The sequence below is a fragment of the Phyllobates terribilis genome, unplaced genomic scaffold, assembly GCF_046119375.1.
Source record: "Phyllobates terribilis strain yellow unplaced genomic scaffold, ASM4611937v1 Scaffold_2__4_contigs__length_985480577, whole genome shotgun sequence".
Taxonomy (NCBI): domain Eukaryota; kingdom Metazoa; phylum Chordata; class Amphibia; order Anura; family Dendrobatidae; genus Phyllobates; species Phyllobates terribilis.
In genome coordinates, this window is record NW_027362762.1 from 377912893 (window position 1) to 377929779 (window position 16887).

General features: G+C 41.9%; 1 protein-coding gene across 2 annotated transcripts in view; it reads right to left on the reverse strand.

The window, feature by feature from the left end:
* Positions 1-16887, reverse strand: part of LOC141210718 (sodium/hydrogen exchanger 2-like) — a 176983-nt gene that overhangs the window by 43074 nt on the left and 117022 nt on the right. For both annotated transcript variants that reach the window (XM_073664758.1, XM_073664759.1), the window contains exons 3-4: positions 12438-12688; positions 2650-2867 (exon numbers count right to left, since the gene is read on the reverse strand). In XM_073664758.1, coding sequence (XP_073520859.1) covers positions 2650-2867; positions 12438-12688 — 469 coding nt within the window. The remainder of the gene's footprint in view (positions 1-2649; positions 2868-12437; positions 12689-16887) is intronic.

Sequence of the window (16887 nt, forward strand, 5' to 3'; positions counted from 1 at the left end):
AAACGAGTGGCCATCATTACTTTAAGAAATGAAGGTCAGTCAGTCCAAAAAATTGGGCAAACTTTGAAAGTGTCCCCAAGTGTCCCCAAGTGCAGTTGCAAAAACCATCAAGCACTACAAAGAAACTTGCTCACATGCCATTGGTTCAACACAACCCCAAAGCATGATTGATCCACCCCCATTCTTAATGGTTGGTGAGATGTTCTTTTCCTGAAATTCTGTGCTCTTTTGTGTCCACACATACCTTTGATCATTGTGGCCAAAGAGTTCTATTTTAACCTCATCAGTCCACAGGACTTGTTTCCAAAATGCATCAGTCTTGTTTCGATGCTTTGTTGAATATTTATGACGCTGAATTTTATGGTGAGGACGCAGGAAAGGTTTTCTTCTGATGACTCTTCTATGAAGGCCATATTTGTGCAGGTGTCTCTGAATAATAAAACAATGTACCACAATACCAGAGTCTGCTAAATCTTCCTTAAGGTCTTTTGCAGTCAAGCGGGGGTTCTGATTTGCCTCTCTAGCAATCCTACAAGCAGCACTCACTGAAATCTCTCTTTGTCTTCCAGACCTTATCTTGACCTCCACTGTTCCTGTTAACTGCCATTTCTTAATTACATTTCGAACTGAGGAAAGGGCAACTTGAAAACCCTTTGGTATCTTCTTATTGCCTTCTCCTGCTTTTTGGCCTCCACCATTTGCATTTTCAGAGTGCTAGGCAGTTGCTTAGAAGAACCCATGGCTGCTGTTTTTTGGCACAAGGTTAGAGGAGGCTGGGTTTTTATACAGCTGGGAAATTTGCATCACATGTCCTTTCCTAATGATAATAATGAACAAGACGCAAGCCTAACAGGCTAATTAAGGTCTGAAACCTTGGTCAAAGTTATCTGAGTACACAAATCTCAAAGGGTGCCCAAACTTTTGCATAGGCCCATTTTCCTTTTTGGAATTTTTAAAGTGTAAAAGAAGACAATATATTTTTTCTTTGCCTAAAATACAAAGGAAATGTGTCATCTTTAACTTTAGGCCTTTTAGAGATCATTTCATCTTCAACTTGCTAAACTGTTCACAATAACAGTAATTTTGACCAGGGGCCAACAAACTTTTACATGCCACTGTATATATATTATGTATATATATGTATATTTATACACACACACACACACACACACACATATATACATATACATATACATACATACATATCTACTATATAATTGTCTTATCCCGTCTGTCTGTCTGTCTGTCCTGGAAATCCTGGGTCGCTGATTGGTCCGGCCGCGGCCAATCAGCGATGCGGCATTTCTGAAAACATGGCGGCCGTTAGTGGCTCATGTGCGGCACGGAGGTCAGCGGCGATGCAGCCGGGAGATGCAGCCGGCTACTCGCAGCATAAGTCCCCCGACCGCAGGCGCCGCTGACCTACATGCGGCTATCGTCGGGAGATCAGCGGCTACGGCAGCTTATCTCCCGAGGACAAGTGTGACGCCCCTCCCCTCCTCTCCCCTCCTCTCCTCTCCCCTCCCCTCTCCTCCCGTCCCTCCCCCCGCTCGATCAGGACCCCGGCACCCGGCGTCATACTTACCCCTCCCCTCTCCTTTCGTCCCTCCCCTCTCCTCCCGTCCCTCCCCCCGCTCGATCAGGACCCCGGCACCGGCATCATACTTACCCCTCCTCGTGCCTCCGCAGCAGCTCCTGTGTCTCCTCCTGATGCTCTGTGACGTCTCAGGTCAGAGGGCACGGTGACGTCTTTACACCGCGCTCTCTCCTGACCGGTCACAGTGCACAGCGTCAACATGCCGGCTACGCTGGAGTCCAGAGAAGCAGCTGAGAAGGGAGGTGAGTATTGGATTTTTTTTTTTTGTATGGGGCCATAGGGGACCTGCATGGGGCACTATGGGGGGATGGATATACAGGGGATATGACTTCCTGCATGGGGCATTATATGGGGGGGGTGACATCCTACATGGGGCATTATATGGGGGGGGAGAGGTGACATCCTACATGGGGCATTATATGGGGGAGAGGTGACATCCTGCATGGGGCATTATATGGGAGGAGAGGTCACATCCTACATGGGGCATTATATGGGGGGGAGAGGTCACATCCTACATGGGGCATTATATGGGGGGAGAGGTCACATCCTGCATGGGGCATTATATGGGGGGAGAGGTCACATCCTGCATGGGGCATTATATGGGGGGGGGGAGGTGACATCCTACATGGGGCATTATATGGGGGGGAGAGGTGACATCCTACATGGGGCATTATATGGGGGGAGAGGTCACATCCTACATGGGGCATTATATGGGGGAGAGGTGACATCCTGCATGGGGCATTATATACGGGGGATGTGACTTCCTGCATGGGGTATTATATAGGGGGGATGTAACTTCCTGCATGGGGCATTATATGCGGGGGATGTGACATCCTGCATGGGGTATTATATACGGGGGATGTGACTTCCTGCATGGGGCATTATAAAGGAGGGTCGGGAGACATATGCTAGAATACCCGATGCGTTAGAATCGGGCCACCATCTAGTATATATATATATACACACATATGTTCGCCTTGTGAGGTATAAATAGTTGGACTGCAGAATATGTAACATGTTATTTTGTGAAGCTCTCTCTGTGTCATACGTACCCGTTGCACGCCAAATCAAGCAGAATAACAAAGTAAAGCAAACAAAGGCCCAGTTCCATTCGTGATTTCTTCCAACTGTAGAAACGCCCATGAAGATAAAAATCAAGGTTTCGCTGACGCTGCTCAACATTTTCATGAAATATTTAATGGTTGTATATGATTTCTGAGACACGTTCTCCTCAACATATTTATTCATGGACATAGCGCAAGTTGTGATCCTGAAACAGAAACATCCAGTGTCAGACATGTAATAAAATCTCTGTGTAATAACCTATGGTTGTTAATTTATGATTGTTACATCTTACAATGCTGTACTTTCCATAAGTTTTTATATGTCTGTAATTATATTGGGGGGATGTCATTATACATGCATATATTATACAGTTACTTTTAATGTAGTAAATCATACATCTACACATGTAATTGATAAATGTGATCGCACACCAAGGACAATTAATCCCAGATTTTATATATTTTTACAGATATATACAACTGCTTGAAAATGTCATTTTCATTAGTGTGTATTGTAAAGCATAAGTGAGCAATGGAGGACAGTGCAAAAAATATGTCCCATAAGTGGATATCATCAGAAAGCAGCTCATTCTCATGTAAGGGTATGATTTTTTTGTACTGAATTTTTAGAGCAGAAACTCCCAAGTTTTTGATGAGTTTGTTTTTGAGAAGGATTTTCAGAGTTTCTGCTCAATTTCTGTTCCAAAAACTTTTTAAAAACTCAGTGTACATATACTTAGAGTTTGCGCACATGACATCATTTAGATTTCGGTGCAGCCGTCGAGTTTTTCAGGCAAAGCCGCTTCCGGAAAATGCTGGCAGTCGTTTTGCAGTAGCTTCTTTGACGTCATTCTTGTGGCAAGTTTCTCTATATACTGTTACAGAGGTTGTCTACTACTATGGAGAATGCCCTGTTGATTTAAAAGGTATTGCTATTGCTGACCGCTCACCAGGCATTGTGTGACCCGGCTGCAGCCGGCTCTGGCATCCGCTGATGTAACGTCAAGTTCTGGCTGCAGCCGGGCGTGACCCAGTGAATTGCACCCCCTGATTGATGGGCTGTGGGCGGGGTTTCACCGCACGTCACAGCCCAGCATCCACCGCGCGCTTTCCCTCCTCTGCATTCATTCGGAAAGTGTGGTGGATGCTGGGCTGTGACATGCAGGGAAACCCCACCCACAGCCCATCAATCAGGGGGTAGCGCGTCTCTGGGTCACACTTGGCTACAGCCGGAGTCACGTTATGCCTGGTGAGCGGTCAGCAATAGCGCCGCTCACAGGCAACAATGACCACAGGAGGTATTTACAAAAAATCGTATTTCCACCTTTTAAATCGATGGGCGCATCCTCTATAGTAGTGGACAACCTCTTTAAGTATACAGAGCAGGTGGCTTCACAGCACGAGCATGTCACTTCTAACCGATTTGGGATTTCCAAGCCCTGAAGCGGTTAAAAAAGTGTCATAAGACAGAACATGTGCACAGCAATGTCGTTTTGACAATGCTGTGCACTATTTTCATTTTATGGGACACTTTTGGGGTGCTTTTTAAGGCAGATTGCTGGCGGAATTCGCCTGTAAAAAACTGACTCCAGATCTGGTGGACTTGAGCCATGCTTGTATTAGAAGGAGGGCCATTCATCTAATTAACTGAAGAGTAATAACACAATCAGCTGTTTGACAGAGGTGCTGGGATAGGGACACGGAGCAATCGGCTGATCATCTGATGCATTCTACAGTTTTCTGGGATTTTCAAATCTTTACATTTTTTGTAAGATTTGCAATATAAAAACTGGGCAATATACTTACCTTACACCACCAATTCTACTTTGTCTCCCCCTGCTTTTAAGTGTAAAAAAAGCATTTTTAACAACTCTCATTCGCGATTATATTGCAGTGTAAATGACTGTTTAGTCTCATTTTTTTAAGAGTCCTATGGTCTTCAGTAAATATAATTCCAATAACTAAATATTGAAGTTGCTGAAACTTTATGATATGCGTGAAGTAAACATTTAACCTATAAATTAAGACTTTGGGAATAACCAATACAGGACATACTGTGTTTATTTTACTAAGGTAAAGGCTAAAGAAGTTAGGGATTTCTTTAATTGCAAATACAATCAGTTTGGTTTAGGAATCCTTTGTAATACTATCTACCAATTTAAATGTGGAGCACTGACACATCCCTCATTCTTTACGCTCATTCAATTTAATCAGGTCCATTTGTCAAAAAATAAGATTTCACGCCTTTCATGATTCAGCCTATAAACTGAGACCTTAGGAATGACAAGTAGCACTATGCTGTATTTTTTTACACTTTGTTCACACTAATATTGTTGCTACATGTTAAGTTTCACTTATACAAAAGAGAGTTATAATTAGCAAAAAGGGCAAATATTCCATTTAATTTATAAAAATAGTACTTCTTCCTGATGCAACTTTTGTGGGTATACGTACATACTGTCCAGTACTGCACCAATATTTTGGACAGCAAAATTACACAAATATATTTGACCGAGTTTTTGGCACAGTTTTCAGATAGAATTTTAGAACATTTTGCTTAGTAAAACTCCTCCACCGTCCGACTGTTATATAGTACAGGGAGTTTGGGACCACAACATCGAGCATATCAGTTAGCCAGAGGCCCTCCCTACAGCTAAAGAAGTTTATGTTGATCGGGAGGTTAAAGATGCTAATACATAATGAATGATACAGTAATTTATAAAAACAACTTTAATGGATCTTCTTGAACTAATAACAAGCTACTCTTATTATCAGATTACTTGGACACAACCATAGACTACAAGATTGCCCAAGGAGAAAGGTATTAGTGCCCTTAAGTTATAAAACATCCTGAAGAAAAAAATATGTGCAGGTTGATACACAGAGATGGATTTCCAAAAATGCCTTTATTCTATTGCTGGAATCATAAAGAAAAAAAACACATAAAAATTAGCATTGGTTTGAGATCCATTAAGTGACCGTCTATCAAACTGCATAGAAACCTTTCTCAACTGCAAAAACAGGATGCCATACAGATACTTTCCATAATGCATCCATTTTTTTACCGATCCATTGCAATCATTAACTGTTTTTGGCCTTTTATTTTTTTTTTAGCTATAGATGTATAGAAATAGATGCCATATACATGTAGAGAAAACATCCAGATGACATATGGATCACCATACAGATGAAAAATTTAGTTTTTTTCTGGATGAAAAACAAATGATTTTACATATGCCCATCTGAACCCGAACTTATAATCATTAGCTTTTTTCATTACTAATTTGTATAGAATTCCTCTTAAAAAGTAACTTAAAAGTGGGAAATGAACAGTCAAAAGTACAATATGTAAAAATCACTGTGGCTTATAAAAAAAAATGGGGTTTAAAGGGGTTGTCTGGTCCAAAAGATAAGTCTGAGGTCACTCTGTGACTGCAGACTTATGAATCCTCCCAGCGCAGGCAGTGTGAGCTGCGGGGATTCGCCAGTTAAAGACCCGGTAATGGGAGGGTTGTATGAGTTATGCATACTCCTGGCCAGTGGGCGCTGCCTTCCTCCATACACTTGTATTGAGCGGGGCCCTCTGGTCGGACACGCCATTGACCGTCCGCGTCACGGGGCGCAGCTTCAACTCTATACAAGTATATGGAGAGCGAGGCCGCGCCTACTGGCCTGGGGTATGTATACACTCCGTTACTGGATCTGAAACAGGCGAATCCCCGCAGCGCACAGTGCGTGCACTTGGGGGATTCATAAGACTGCAATCACACAGAGTGACTGCAGATTTATCGATTTTGACTGGACAACCCCTTTAAACTGAGAGTTTATGGTGCTCCGCTGGCTAACTCTAAAAAATAAGGAGGTAGAGTGTGGGCTTGTAATCTAATCCTTTTACACACTCAGCAATGATACTTTTTCTGGGCTCAGTTAATTTCAGGCAATAAAAACTAAGGCACTTTGGAAAAAGTAGTAAAAGTTTATATGCTGTGGAGATAAGATTATGAGAATGATTGATATATGTGTCGCTTTGTTACTTGCTACTTGAGGTTAGTCTGTGAATGAATTGCTTCCCAATTCTTGATGTGCTACCATGATGCGCTGTTAGACCAGTGCTTTTCTCAGTAGAGGATCAGGCATAAGAGATATATGTGTGGTAGCATAAAGACATTAAAAAAGCTCTTAATCACTGTCCGGTTTTTTCATAAAACCGCAAACTTTACCCCTGAGCAGAACAAATATAGTAAAATAGAAATGATCACTATTTCTGTGGATAATTTTTCTATTGACATCCTTAGTAGTCTATTACAGGTAAACATAATATTTATTATGGGCTCTATACAATTTTCAGTAGTCATAATTCGATGGGGTCTAACAGAGGCCAAAAATTACAGTAAGTACAATTTGTGTTTGGGTTACATTACTGCAAATGTTTTTTAATTCCCCTTTTTCAGATAATCAATAATTTTTTGTGGCACATTAACTAATACCAGTCCAACACAGGCTGAAAGGACATTCTTTTAGTCATTATTAATAAAGGGGTGTTGGGTGTTCTCAAATTCTTAAATTGCTTTAATTAGTTAGACAGCTTGAAATTAACAATTGCAATTAACTTGCTTTTTCAATCTGCTGTCATTCTTCTACTATGAGACATTTTATCTTTTGTAGTGTATAGCTGGTTTCCATAGAGCTTGGTCTCTAGTGCCTCGTCGAGTGCTCAGTATTACATTCCAGAAGAGGGGCTAACTCTTAGCATCCCTGCCAGCTCCCCCCCCCCCACCCGCCTCTCCCTGTCATCTTTTGAAGAGAGATACAGTTATAAATCACCAGCCTGACAGCTTTCACAGCAAGTCTCCTAATCGCAGGTCTTTACTCTGTCCGGAGCTGTGTGCTTGTTCAAATTCCCACTGATAGCTAAATCTATTACATCAGAACTTGTGCTGGGCTTTATAGTTCTACTAATACTACAGTTCTGTTCACCAGAGCTGTCAGTCAAGGAGGAAAACCCGCCCTGCTAGAAACCAGGAAGTAAGGAAACTATAAGAAGACTGCATTGCTCTCAACAGCTCAAGAGACAACTTGAGAAAACTCATTAAATAGGATTAAAGGGGTACTCTGGGGAGATAAAAAATGTTAGTACTCTCACTGGCTTCATAAACTATAAAGATGAGATGCCCAGTGCAGTTCTATTACCTTGAGAACACTTGTAACTCTGTGTAACAACAGCTGCTCCTCACTGCACCCCCCTCCCATCTGGGACAATACGTCGCACAGCATTTTGAAGCTCCCCATAACAGCCAGTCCTAGATGGGGCATGGCAGGGGAAGTGGCCTGCTCCTGGCTTTTAGTAGCAGCAGTCAGCACTCTAATAATGTCTCCTTCACTGCAGCACAAGATGAGGGGCGTGGCAGGGGTGTGGCCTGCCCCCGACTTCTAGTAGCAGCCAGCCCCTGATAATGTCTCCTTCAATGCAGGGCTACTAGTCGGGAGCAGGCAGGCCCCATATTCCTGGACTGGCTGTTATTTATAGTGGGGAGCCCAACACTGCTGTGTGACGTAATGTCCCAGACAGGAGGGTTGAGCTGTGAGGAGCAGCTGCTGTCACACTGAATTACAAGTGTTTTAAAGAAAATAGAAGTACACTGGGCATCTCATCTTTATAGTTTATGAGGGCAGGGACAGTACAAAAAATGTCTATCTCCCAGGAGTACCCTTTTAATAAAACCTTATGAACTTGCTTAGCATGTACGCTGGGGCTTTTCTCAGCACACACAATAAGGAAAGGTGAGTAACACATTGTGAACATGGCATTACCTGTCAGTGTGTATGTGAGACCCACAGCTAGCTTACTGCACAAATCACAGAGCACTAGAGAAAATCCTAAAAAGGGGTGGTGGTATCAGGCCCACTGGTGCAGAACAAAGAAATGTTGATATCAATGTCATAGATGTACCACGATTGATATTTGTTGGTCACCTCTTAAACCCATCCCATACACAAAAGAATCATGGCACCTTTTCTTGTATATACAGTATTTCTATCTTGCTAGGTGTGAGAATCTCAATGGGAAGCAGAAAAGTTCACACATATGTTTGCCAGAGATCAGCAGAATGATAGTTTTTAGACTCATTTATATGTAGAAAATATTCAGCAGGCTTGAAGGTATGGTATTATTTGCAAAAAGCTTACAAAAACAGCTGCAGTAACAATATTTAGGATTTTAATGTGAATAGCAAAGCATGGTAGATCATAGCTTAAAATACACATTATGTGCAATGTTAACACATCACTCCTCCATCCTCTCATTGCAAACCTGTTTAATCACAATGTGTAGAGACAAACTGTGATTAAATAATTCTAAGGAAGCAGATTAGTCTCCATAACACAGATACATAGGCCCCGACTCATCATTTGCATTTGTTTTAAGTACCGTAATTTTACTTTATTGTCTAAAGGTATTAGTGACATTTTTGGTGCCAAATTCTTTAAAGATAATCTGTCACCCTCTGGGAGATATCAGACCACTACTATGAGCATACAGGTTATAGAAAAGTAAATCTATACATACCTGTATGGCCCATAGTAAAGGTTTGATTGCAGAGAAAAGTGTTTTTATCACCTCTGTTTTCCACAGACTTGGCGGCCGGGGGTCGCCAAGAAATCCCCGCCTGTTTACTATTCCCCAAAATCCCCGCCTATGTGCTTAGTTGCCATATTCCCCCCCTCCCCTGCACGTCACAGGACCCGGTGACGTGCACTGTGCTCCCTTACCTCTCAGCCATGCGCAAAGCGCCGCTCACATAGGGCGCGGCAGGGTTCTATTGCACAGGCACAGGGGAGTCACTGTCACTTTCCACAATAGAACCCTGCGGCGCAGTGCACAGAGATTCAGGGCCGGGAGGAAGCAAAGTGCGCTCTATGTGAGCTCTATGTGCTTTGCACATGCCTGGGTAGTCAGGGAGCACAGTGCACGTCACAGGGCCCTGTGACGTGCAGGGGAGAGGAGGAATATGGTAACTAAGCATATAGGCGGGGATTTTGGGGAATAATAAACAGTTAGGCGGGGATTTCTTGGCATCCCCCGGCCGCCAAGTCTGTGGAAAACAGAGGTGATAAAAACACTTTTCTCTGCAATCAAACCTCTACTATGGGCCATACAGGTATGTATAGATTTACTTTTCTATTACCTGTATGCCCATAGTAGTGGTCTGATATCGCCCAGGGGGGTGACAGATTCCCTTTAAACTGGTGCATGCATTGTATTACTTAAAAATACAACAGGAGTTGGGTGAAGTTACACCGAATTTTGAGACTTTTTAAAAAGTCACAATTGATGAATCAGGAGAAAACATCTGGAATTGCTAAACTCAGGCACAAAGCAGAAAGAAAAAAACAAAGTTGAGCACATGCAATATAGATTTCAAAAAAGGTCAAATAGAATAATGAATTAGGTTAAAAAAAAGGTTCAAATCGCACAAAACCAGACAAAAACAGATGCAAAGGCAATGATGAATCAGGGCTTGTGGTTTACATTCTCTAAAATTCTGGATCAAATCTGAATTTATCTTCAATATTACGCCCCTTCGGAATGAGCAAAAATACCAATACTTGTCAAATAAAGTACATGTATAATCATATATAAACAATTATATTGAATTACATTTTAAATTGCTACTACGATGTAGAGTTGATTGCTCAAAAATTAGCTACAAAAAAAATTGTTGTACAAGTCATGACAAATTCCATCATAGACTCTTCATCTAGATCAAGAGTGCACAACGTTTTTTGGTCCAAGGGCCACATTGTTACAGTGAACTACTTGCAAGGGCTGTAATAAAACCAGATAGTGTATTCCCTTTAAAGAAGTTCATGGCATATCAAAAGTAAATGGCATAAATGTCTAAGAGAAATGATGGTCCTCTTATTCCCTATTGAGTACACTAGAGAGGAGGAAACCATGCATGACTGTAGCTCTCCCCACTGAATATTATGGGTGTCATAGTAGCTGCCTGCATCTTACACTTCCCATAAATTAGAATGGTGAGAGCTGCACATGGAGGCGGCACGACTCTAATTCTCATATGCTTTTCTGGACTGCTAAACAAGAAATCCTAGCCTCCTGATCTATGGAGGACCCAGATAAGGTTACACAGTGTTGTATTCATGCTAGCCCATCTCTGCTCCTGAGCTGCAGGCTACTCTTCATCCCCACTGATATAGAATTACTTTATACAAAATGGCATGGCAGGCCACATATGCCTCCTCACGCTGCAGATTATGTACCCCTGATCTAGATGCATGTACATGCTATTCACAATCCACAACATCTCAATCTAATAAGTAGACCAATGAGCCAACCAAGTGCTTCTTGCAGGACAGAACTAATTTGGAAAATCCTTGTCTCTCTTCACACAAACAAAATAAACCACACTTTACTCACACTCCTTGGGTCCAGTGCTGAGTCTCCACCGCTACTCGAAATGTCTGTAATTGTCTGCAGCGCCGATGTCACACCAACAGTGCTGCAGCCAATAACTAAGCTCAGCCTCTCTGTCCGAGTCGACGGCATGAGCCACTAAGAGCTTCTGAACTCCCTGATTGGCAGTGGCAGAGATTTAGTGCTGGAACTTGGGAGGATGAGTAAAGCACAGTTTGTTATTTTAAAGCAAATTGCAGTCAGGGGACAGGAGTTTTCCCGAAACCAGAAAACCCCTTTAAGAACCTCACACTTTTGTGGATAAGGCCAAATGGAAATGAGGTCATAAAGGTGTTAAGAGGTACCCGGATGCAACAGCACAGAGAATGAGGAGACAGTGGTACTTAAACCAACAACTACTCATTTGATTAACACAATCGAAGGAGTACCTACAGCACAATATCAAGGGATGATGCAAACAGTGAAAATAAAGCAAATTATGTTACAAGGAGAATACAGCAATGCGGATAAACAAGATATTAACACACTCTATTTGCACTATTGTTTTATTATTACAATTAAACAGCTGTTATCGTCAGTGATGTCTTAATGCCTAACCTAAAGGTTGTCACTCTCTAGGCAACATAAAACGTCACACAGGCCATAACCGAGGTCGACATTACTACCCGATAGGATGCAGGTACCAGATTGATTAGTCACTTTTCACACCCGCCCCGCTGGCTGCCTTCATTCCTTGAAGCACAGCCCCCGCCCTCCACTTTGTGCCATATGTCTACACTGGAAGTGATGGCTCACACGAACGTCTCTCTGCTGCAGCCTGGTTGTCTCTCTCTCGGCCCTGACCCTGCTCACTCGACTTGGATCTCCCGGCTCTAGCCTATCGCCTCCGGTCATGGTCACCCTGTTCCTTCACATGAATATGGTTTCTCGATTCCATCACTCAAATCTGGTTTCTCGTACTGACGGCTATAAGCCGACTCAGCAGCCTCACACGTCTGTCCTGCTGCAAGTCATCAACTCCCCATCTTCACCAGCCTCCTGAGCCTTTTATAATTATTAACTGCGCCACAGCTACCACCTGACCTGATATCTCCTTCAACCTCTTCCCCTCAGTTTCCATGTATGTCGTCTTAAAGTTCCTTCTGATGCGGCTCTCACTACTGTCTCTCGTCCTACAGTATTTAACCAGTAAATGGTGGTGTTTGCTTGCAGACACTCCATTAGGCTTCAAACTGCAGGAATTTATTCTTTTGTCCACCTCCTTACAAACGGTATTGGTATCCGAGCTACTAAAAAGTTTTAAAAATAAACAAGTAGAGAAAATTGATATGCAATTACTTACGCCATAATGCCTGAAAGGTGGAACATTTCTGCAGTTAAGTATGACAAGTAGCTATACAGGAAGACAAACAGCGGCTCAATCACACGGATATTGCGGGTGAATCTGGTAGTGAATGCAGCTACGAATCCAAATACGATACCAATTAAAACACCTCCTATTCCAACCACAAAGAAATTAGCCACTCCAGACAGGATATCAGTCGTCCCAATTGTTTTCATCTCACAGAATGACTTGAATAAATTATACAGCACCTAGAAACAAACATGGAAACATATTATATATTCTGTACTATATATAATAATAATTTATTTCCTGATATGAATGGCACAAAAGGTTGGCAACTGAGCCAGCAAAAAGTGCCCTATCTCCATTAGTTAGGCACTTTCACTTAAAGGGAACATGTCACATCATTTGTCGATACTAAACTGTCTGCAATGTCTTATTAATGATGCAATGTGCATCACTAGCATGGTGTTCTCAAGCAAAACATCCATGTATTCATGTCAATAAAACACTTTTTATCCTTAGGCAATTGCATCACAGACTTGGTCTTTCAGTCATATGGGTGACGCTTCCGATCATTTCAGTCACGGTCCTCTTCATAATAATCATGCCCACGCACTGTGATTAATGTCCCGGACTGCCCCAACGTCTCGGCAATCTCTGAGTGAATACCGCACTTGCACACTGACAACCAGCTCCCCGAGCACTGAATCTGGGTGTACGTCACCAGTTTAATTTCTTATCTGCGCATGCTCTGGTGCCACTGTGAGTCTGTGGTTATGTGACGTATATATTGTGTGTGTGAGGCATGCAGGGTGATAGTAGTGGCGAGAGACTGTTGTTATGTTCCTACACCCTGGCTCCGTGACAAAGACAAATGTCCCAATTCTTTTGTGCTGTGCATGTGATGCAGAACACTCACGTTTCGGTTGCAGATCTCTGCTGTCTTCGGTTTCTCCACTTCAGGAACCACCGCACACACAATAGAGGACTTCCACTCCATTTTATAAAAAAGAACTTTACTTAACAGTCCAACTTCAACATGAGGGAACATGCAGTATTGAGTACATCCTTTTCCAGGTTCACAGTTCATAGCACAGCATATTTTAATATTCACCATCCCGTTTGTCCTGAGCTGTCCCTTCCATAGTCGACCTCTTTGGCCTCTGAGACGCTCGCAGTTTTAAGAGTCCCGTTCCATTTCCTTTGTACTATTCTCCGTCTGACTTCCCCTTCTGGGAAGATTTTGAGACAAGCTACTCTGCTGACTCCTGTGGACCGTAGGCCCCGAAACGTTAAGGGAAAGTCGTTTTAGAGTTCCTGACTAACGTTCCTCTGCTGCTGGTCGGACCGGGTTTCTGTGCCCCCCTAGACCTCCAACTACTGCTCTGTCACATCTCTCCCTCAGACTCTAACTAACTGACAGGAAAAACCATTGCCCTGCCCTGGCCCAAACTCCTCCCCCTTTCGACTGGGCCAATCACCAATCTTCCTTAGGTTGTGGGGTAGACATCCCCGCTACTACCCTAGCTTCTCTTACACTGGAGCTATTGCTAAACACATTAACTGTTTCTATCCTAAAATATTGTGCCCACCACTGCACTGTACCCAGTTCCCGATCTAATACTCTATCTATATCTAACCTATCCTGACCCTATAACTAACACATCAGACATTAGGTCACATACATACTCATATATAAACACTGAGTACAGCAATATGTGCAGTAAGAGGGAAGAGGCGCATGACCGTCCCGGTCACCATCTTACAAGTGTGAATGCCATTCGCATCATTCTCCGGTGCCAGAGCATGCGCAGATTAGTAATGAAGCTGGAGACGTCCACCCAAATTCAGTGCGCATGCCCAAGAAGCTGGTTGTCAGTGCGCAAGCGGAGGTTTTACTCAGAGGTTGGTGTGAAGTCGGAGCAGTGCACAATGCGTGGGCGTGAATATTATAAAGAGGACAGTGACTGGAACGAGACATATGACTGAAAGACAAGGTCTGTGATGCAATTGCCTAAGGATAAAAGTGTTTTATCAACATGAATACTGGGATGTTTTGCTTGAGAACACCATGTTAGTGCTACATATTGCATCACTAATAAGACATTGGGGACGGTTTAGTATCGACAATTGACGTGACAGGTTCCCTTTAAGATCTATTAAACTACTGTTGTTCATAGTTATAAAGCAAAATTCTTCTAGGATGTATATTCTTATATATCATGAAAATCAGTGAAACTAAAAACAAAATTCTTTAAGTCAGTTGAATAAACAGTTAATCATTCACGGCAGGGGTCCACATCCTTTTGCAGGTCACAAATCACTTTTAAATGTGCATCACTGAATATTAAAAGGGAAAAAGCCTATTGATGTTACTAACAGGTAATATAGTTTTTTAGTGTTAACTGTATGTATAATGGCTTTTAACCTTGGTACTAAGGTCTTGTATTGCTATGACCTCCCATGTGCCAGAAGTGCACAATAGTATATACTGTACAGCTGCGAACTATTAGGGAGCACCAGAGGATCAGAGGGATTAAGAAGGTGAGCATAGGTTACTATTGTGTTGTTTTTTGTTGTTTTTTTTTTCCTATACCATTTCATCCTCATGAAAGTTTTTCTTAAAACACTCTGAAAACCTCTGTGCCCTCTGACTAGAAATATTTTATCTCATTTAGTAGTCAATTGTGCCAAGCAAAGATAAACGGAATAATAAGGATGCAGTCAGACGGCCGTATAAATCAGACAGGGATCAGAACGCAGTGCACAGACTGGCCGGCGGTATTTCTATGCAGCTGTCACGCTTGGGTCAGGAGACCCGCCATCCAGTCCGTGCACTACGTTCTGATATTGCTCAGATTTATACAGCCGTCTAACTGCACCCTAAATGTAATAAATCCATTCCCATTCAATGATACCTAGTGCGATCTAACAAGAACAAACAAACAATTTCCTTGCTTCTTACAGAACTTGGCAATAGTTTATTATTAAAAGCTTCCATTACATAATTATCCAGAATTACTAGAGAAACCTCCAAGAACCTAAAATGTTACTTCATCTGATCCATCTATATTGATGATGTCGAACACTAAATTGATACTGGCATGGGGTTATCTCCCAATCTCTACATCTCTATGAAACTGAAAAAACAATAATCAAGACCCAGTTTTCTATATTCTTGCTGATCTGTGTAAATTAAAAGGCTCTTAAGTATTATTATTTATTATTATAGCACCATTTAGTCCATGGTGCTTAACATATGAAAAGGGGTATACATAATAAAAAAACAAGTACAATAATCATGAACTGGTACAGGAGAGAGGACCCTGCCCGCGAGGGCTCACCATCTACAAGGGATGGGTGAGGATACAGTAGGTGAGGGTAGAGCTTGTCGTGCAGCGGTATGGTGGAGCGGTGGTTACTGCAGGTTGTAGGCTTGTCGGAAGAGGTGGGTCTTCAGGTTCCTTTTGAAGGTTTTCATGGTAGGCGAGAGTCTTATGTTTTGGGGTAGAGAGTTCCAGAGTAGGGGGGATGCACGGGAGAAATCTTGTATGCGATTGTGGGAAGAGGAGATAAGAGGGGAGTAGATAAGGAGATCTTGTGACGATCAGAGGTTGCATTAAAGTAAGTACCGGGAGAATATACCATATTGGCAATTTCATCGATTTTAATATATGCAAAGACTATTGTGCGGTGTTATTATATGTCTAAAAGAACCCCAATACTGGATTTGTGGAAAATAAAAGTTTATGGCACATATTATTGGAATAATCTGCGTATTTAAGAAAAGCCAAATACAAATATGTTTGAGACTATTGGATAAAATCTACCCTGGTTTATAGCCAACAAATTTTTTCTTTCTCTCTCTTTTATTTTTATTCATAATTGTGAAGGGAAAGAGATGGGAGGTTTAAAGAATGCATATAAAATTATATTGAATTAGCGGTGCGATGTTTATAATTCTGAAATTAAAATAAAAAAACTTATGTGACTCAAAAAATATGCACACAGAATTCTTCAAATTAAGGGAGACTTACACAAACTTTTGTTATAAGCAAAAAAAATAAATATATAGCTATAAAGTAATAGTTAAAACTTTTGATCATTTTATCCCAAAACCAGGAACTTTCTGCTTTTTATGTACTTAGCATACTTCACACACAAAGGAATGTCAGGTATGTCTTGTGAGTGCTATACAGTAATGAATAACTTATTCACATACATTTATTATTTATCTGTACTACTGGATGCAATCCCTTGTTGTGAAGAAACTCACAGCAGACTGTTTTACTAATGTGGTTACTTGATCCCAACTTTAATTATGGTTTTCAGAAGGCTACTAGTAAGGCACCCAGTGTGTTAAAACTTGTCACCTGAAGCTCTTTCTATAGTAAGCATTGTGCTTGTTATATATCCATGGCAATCTATACTACACCATGTTGGA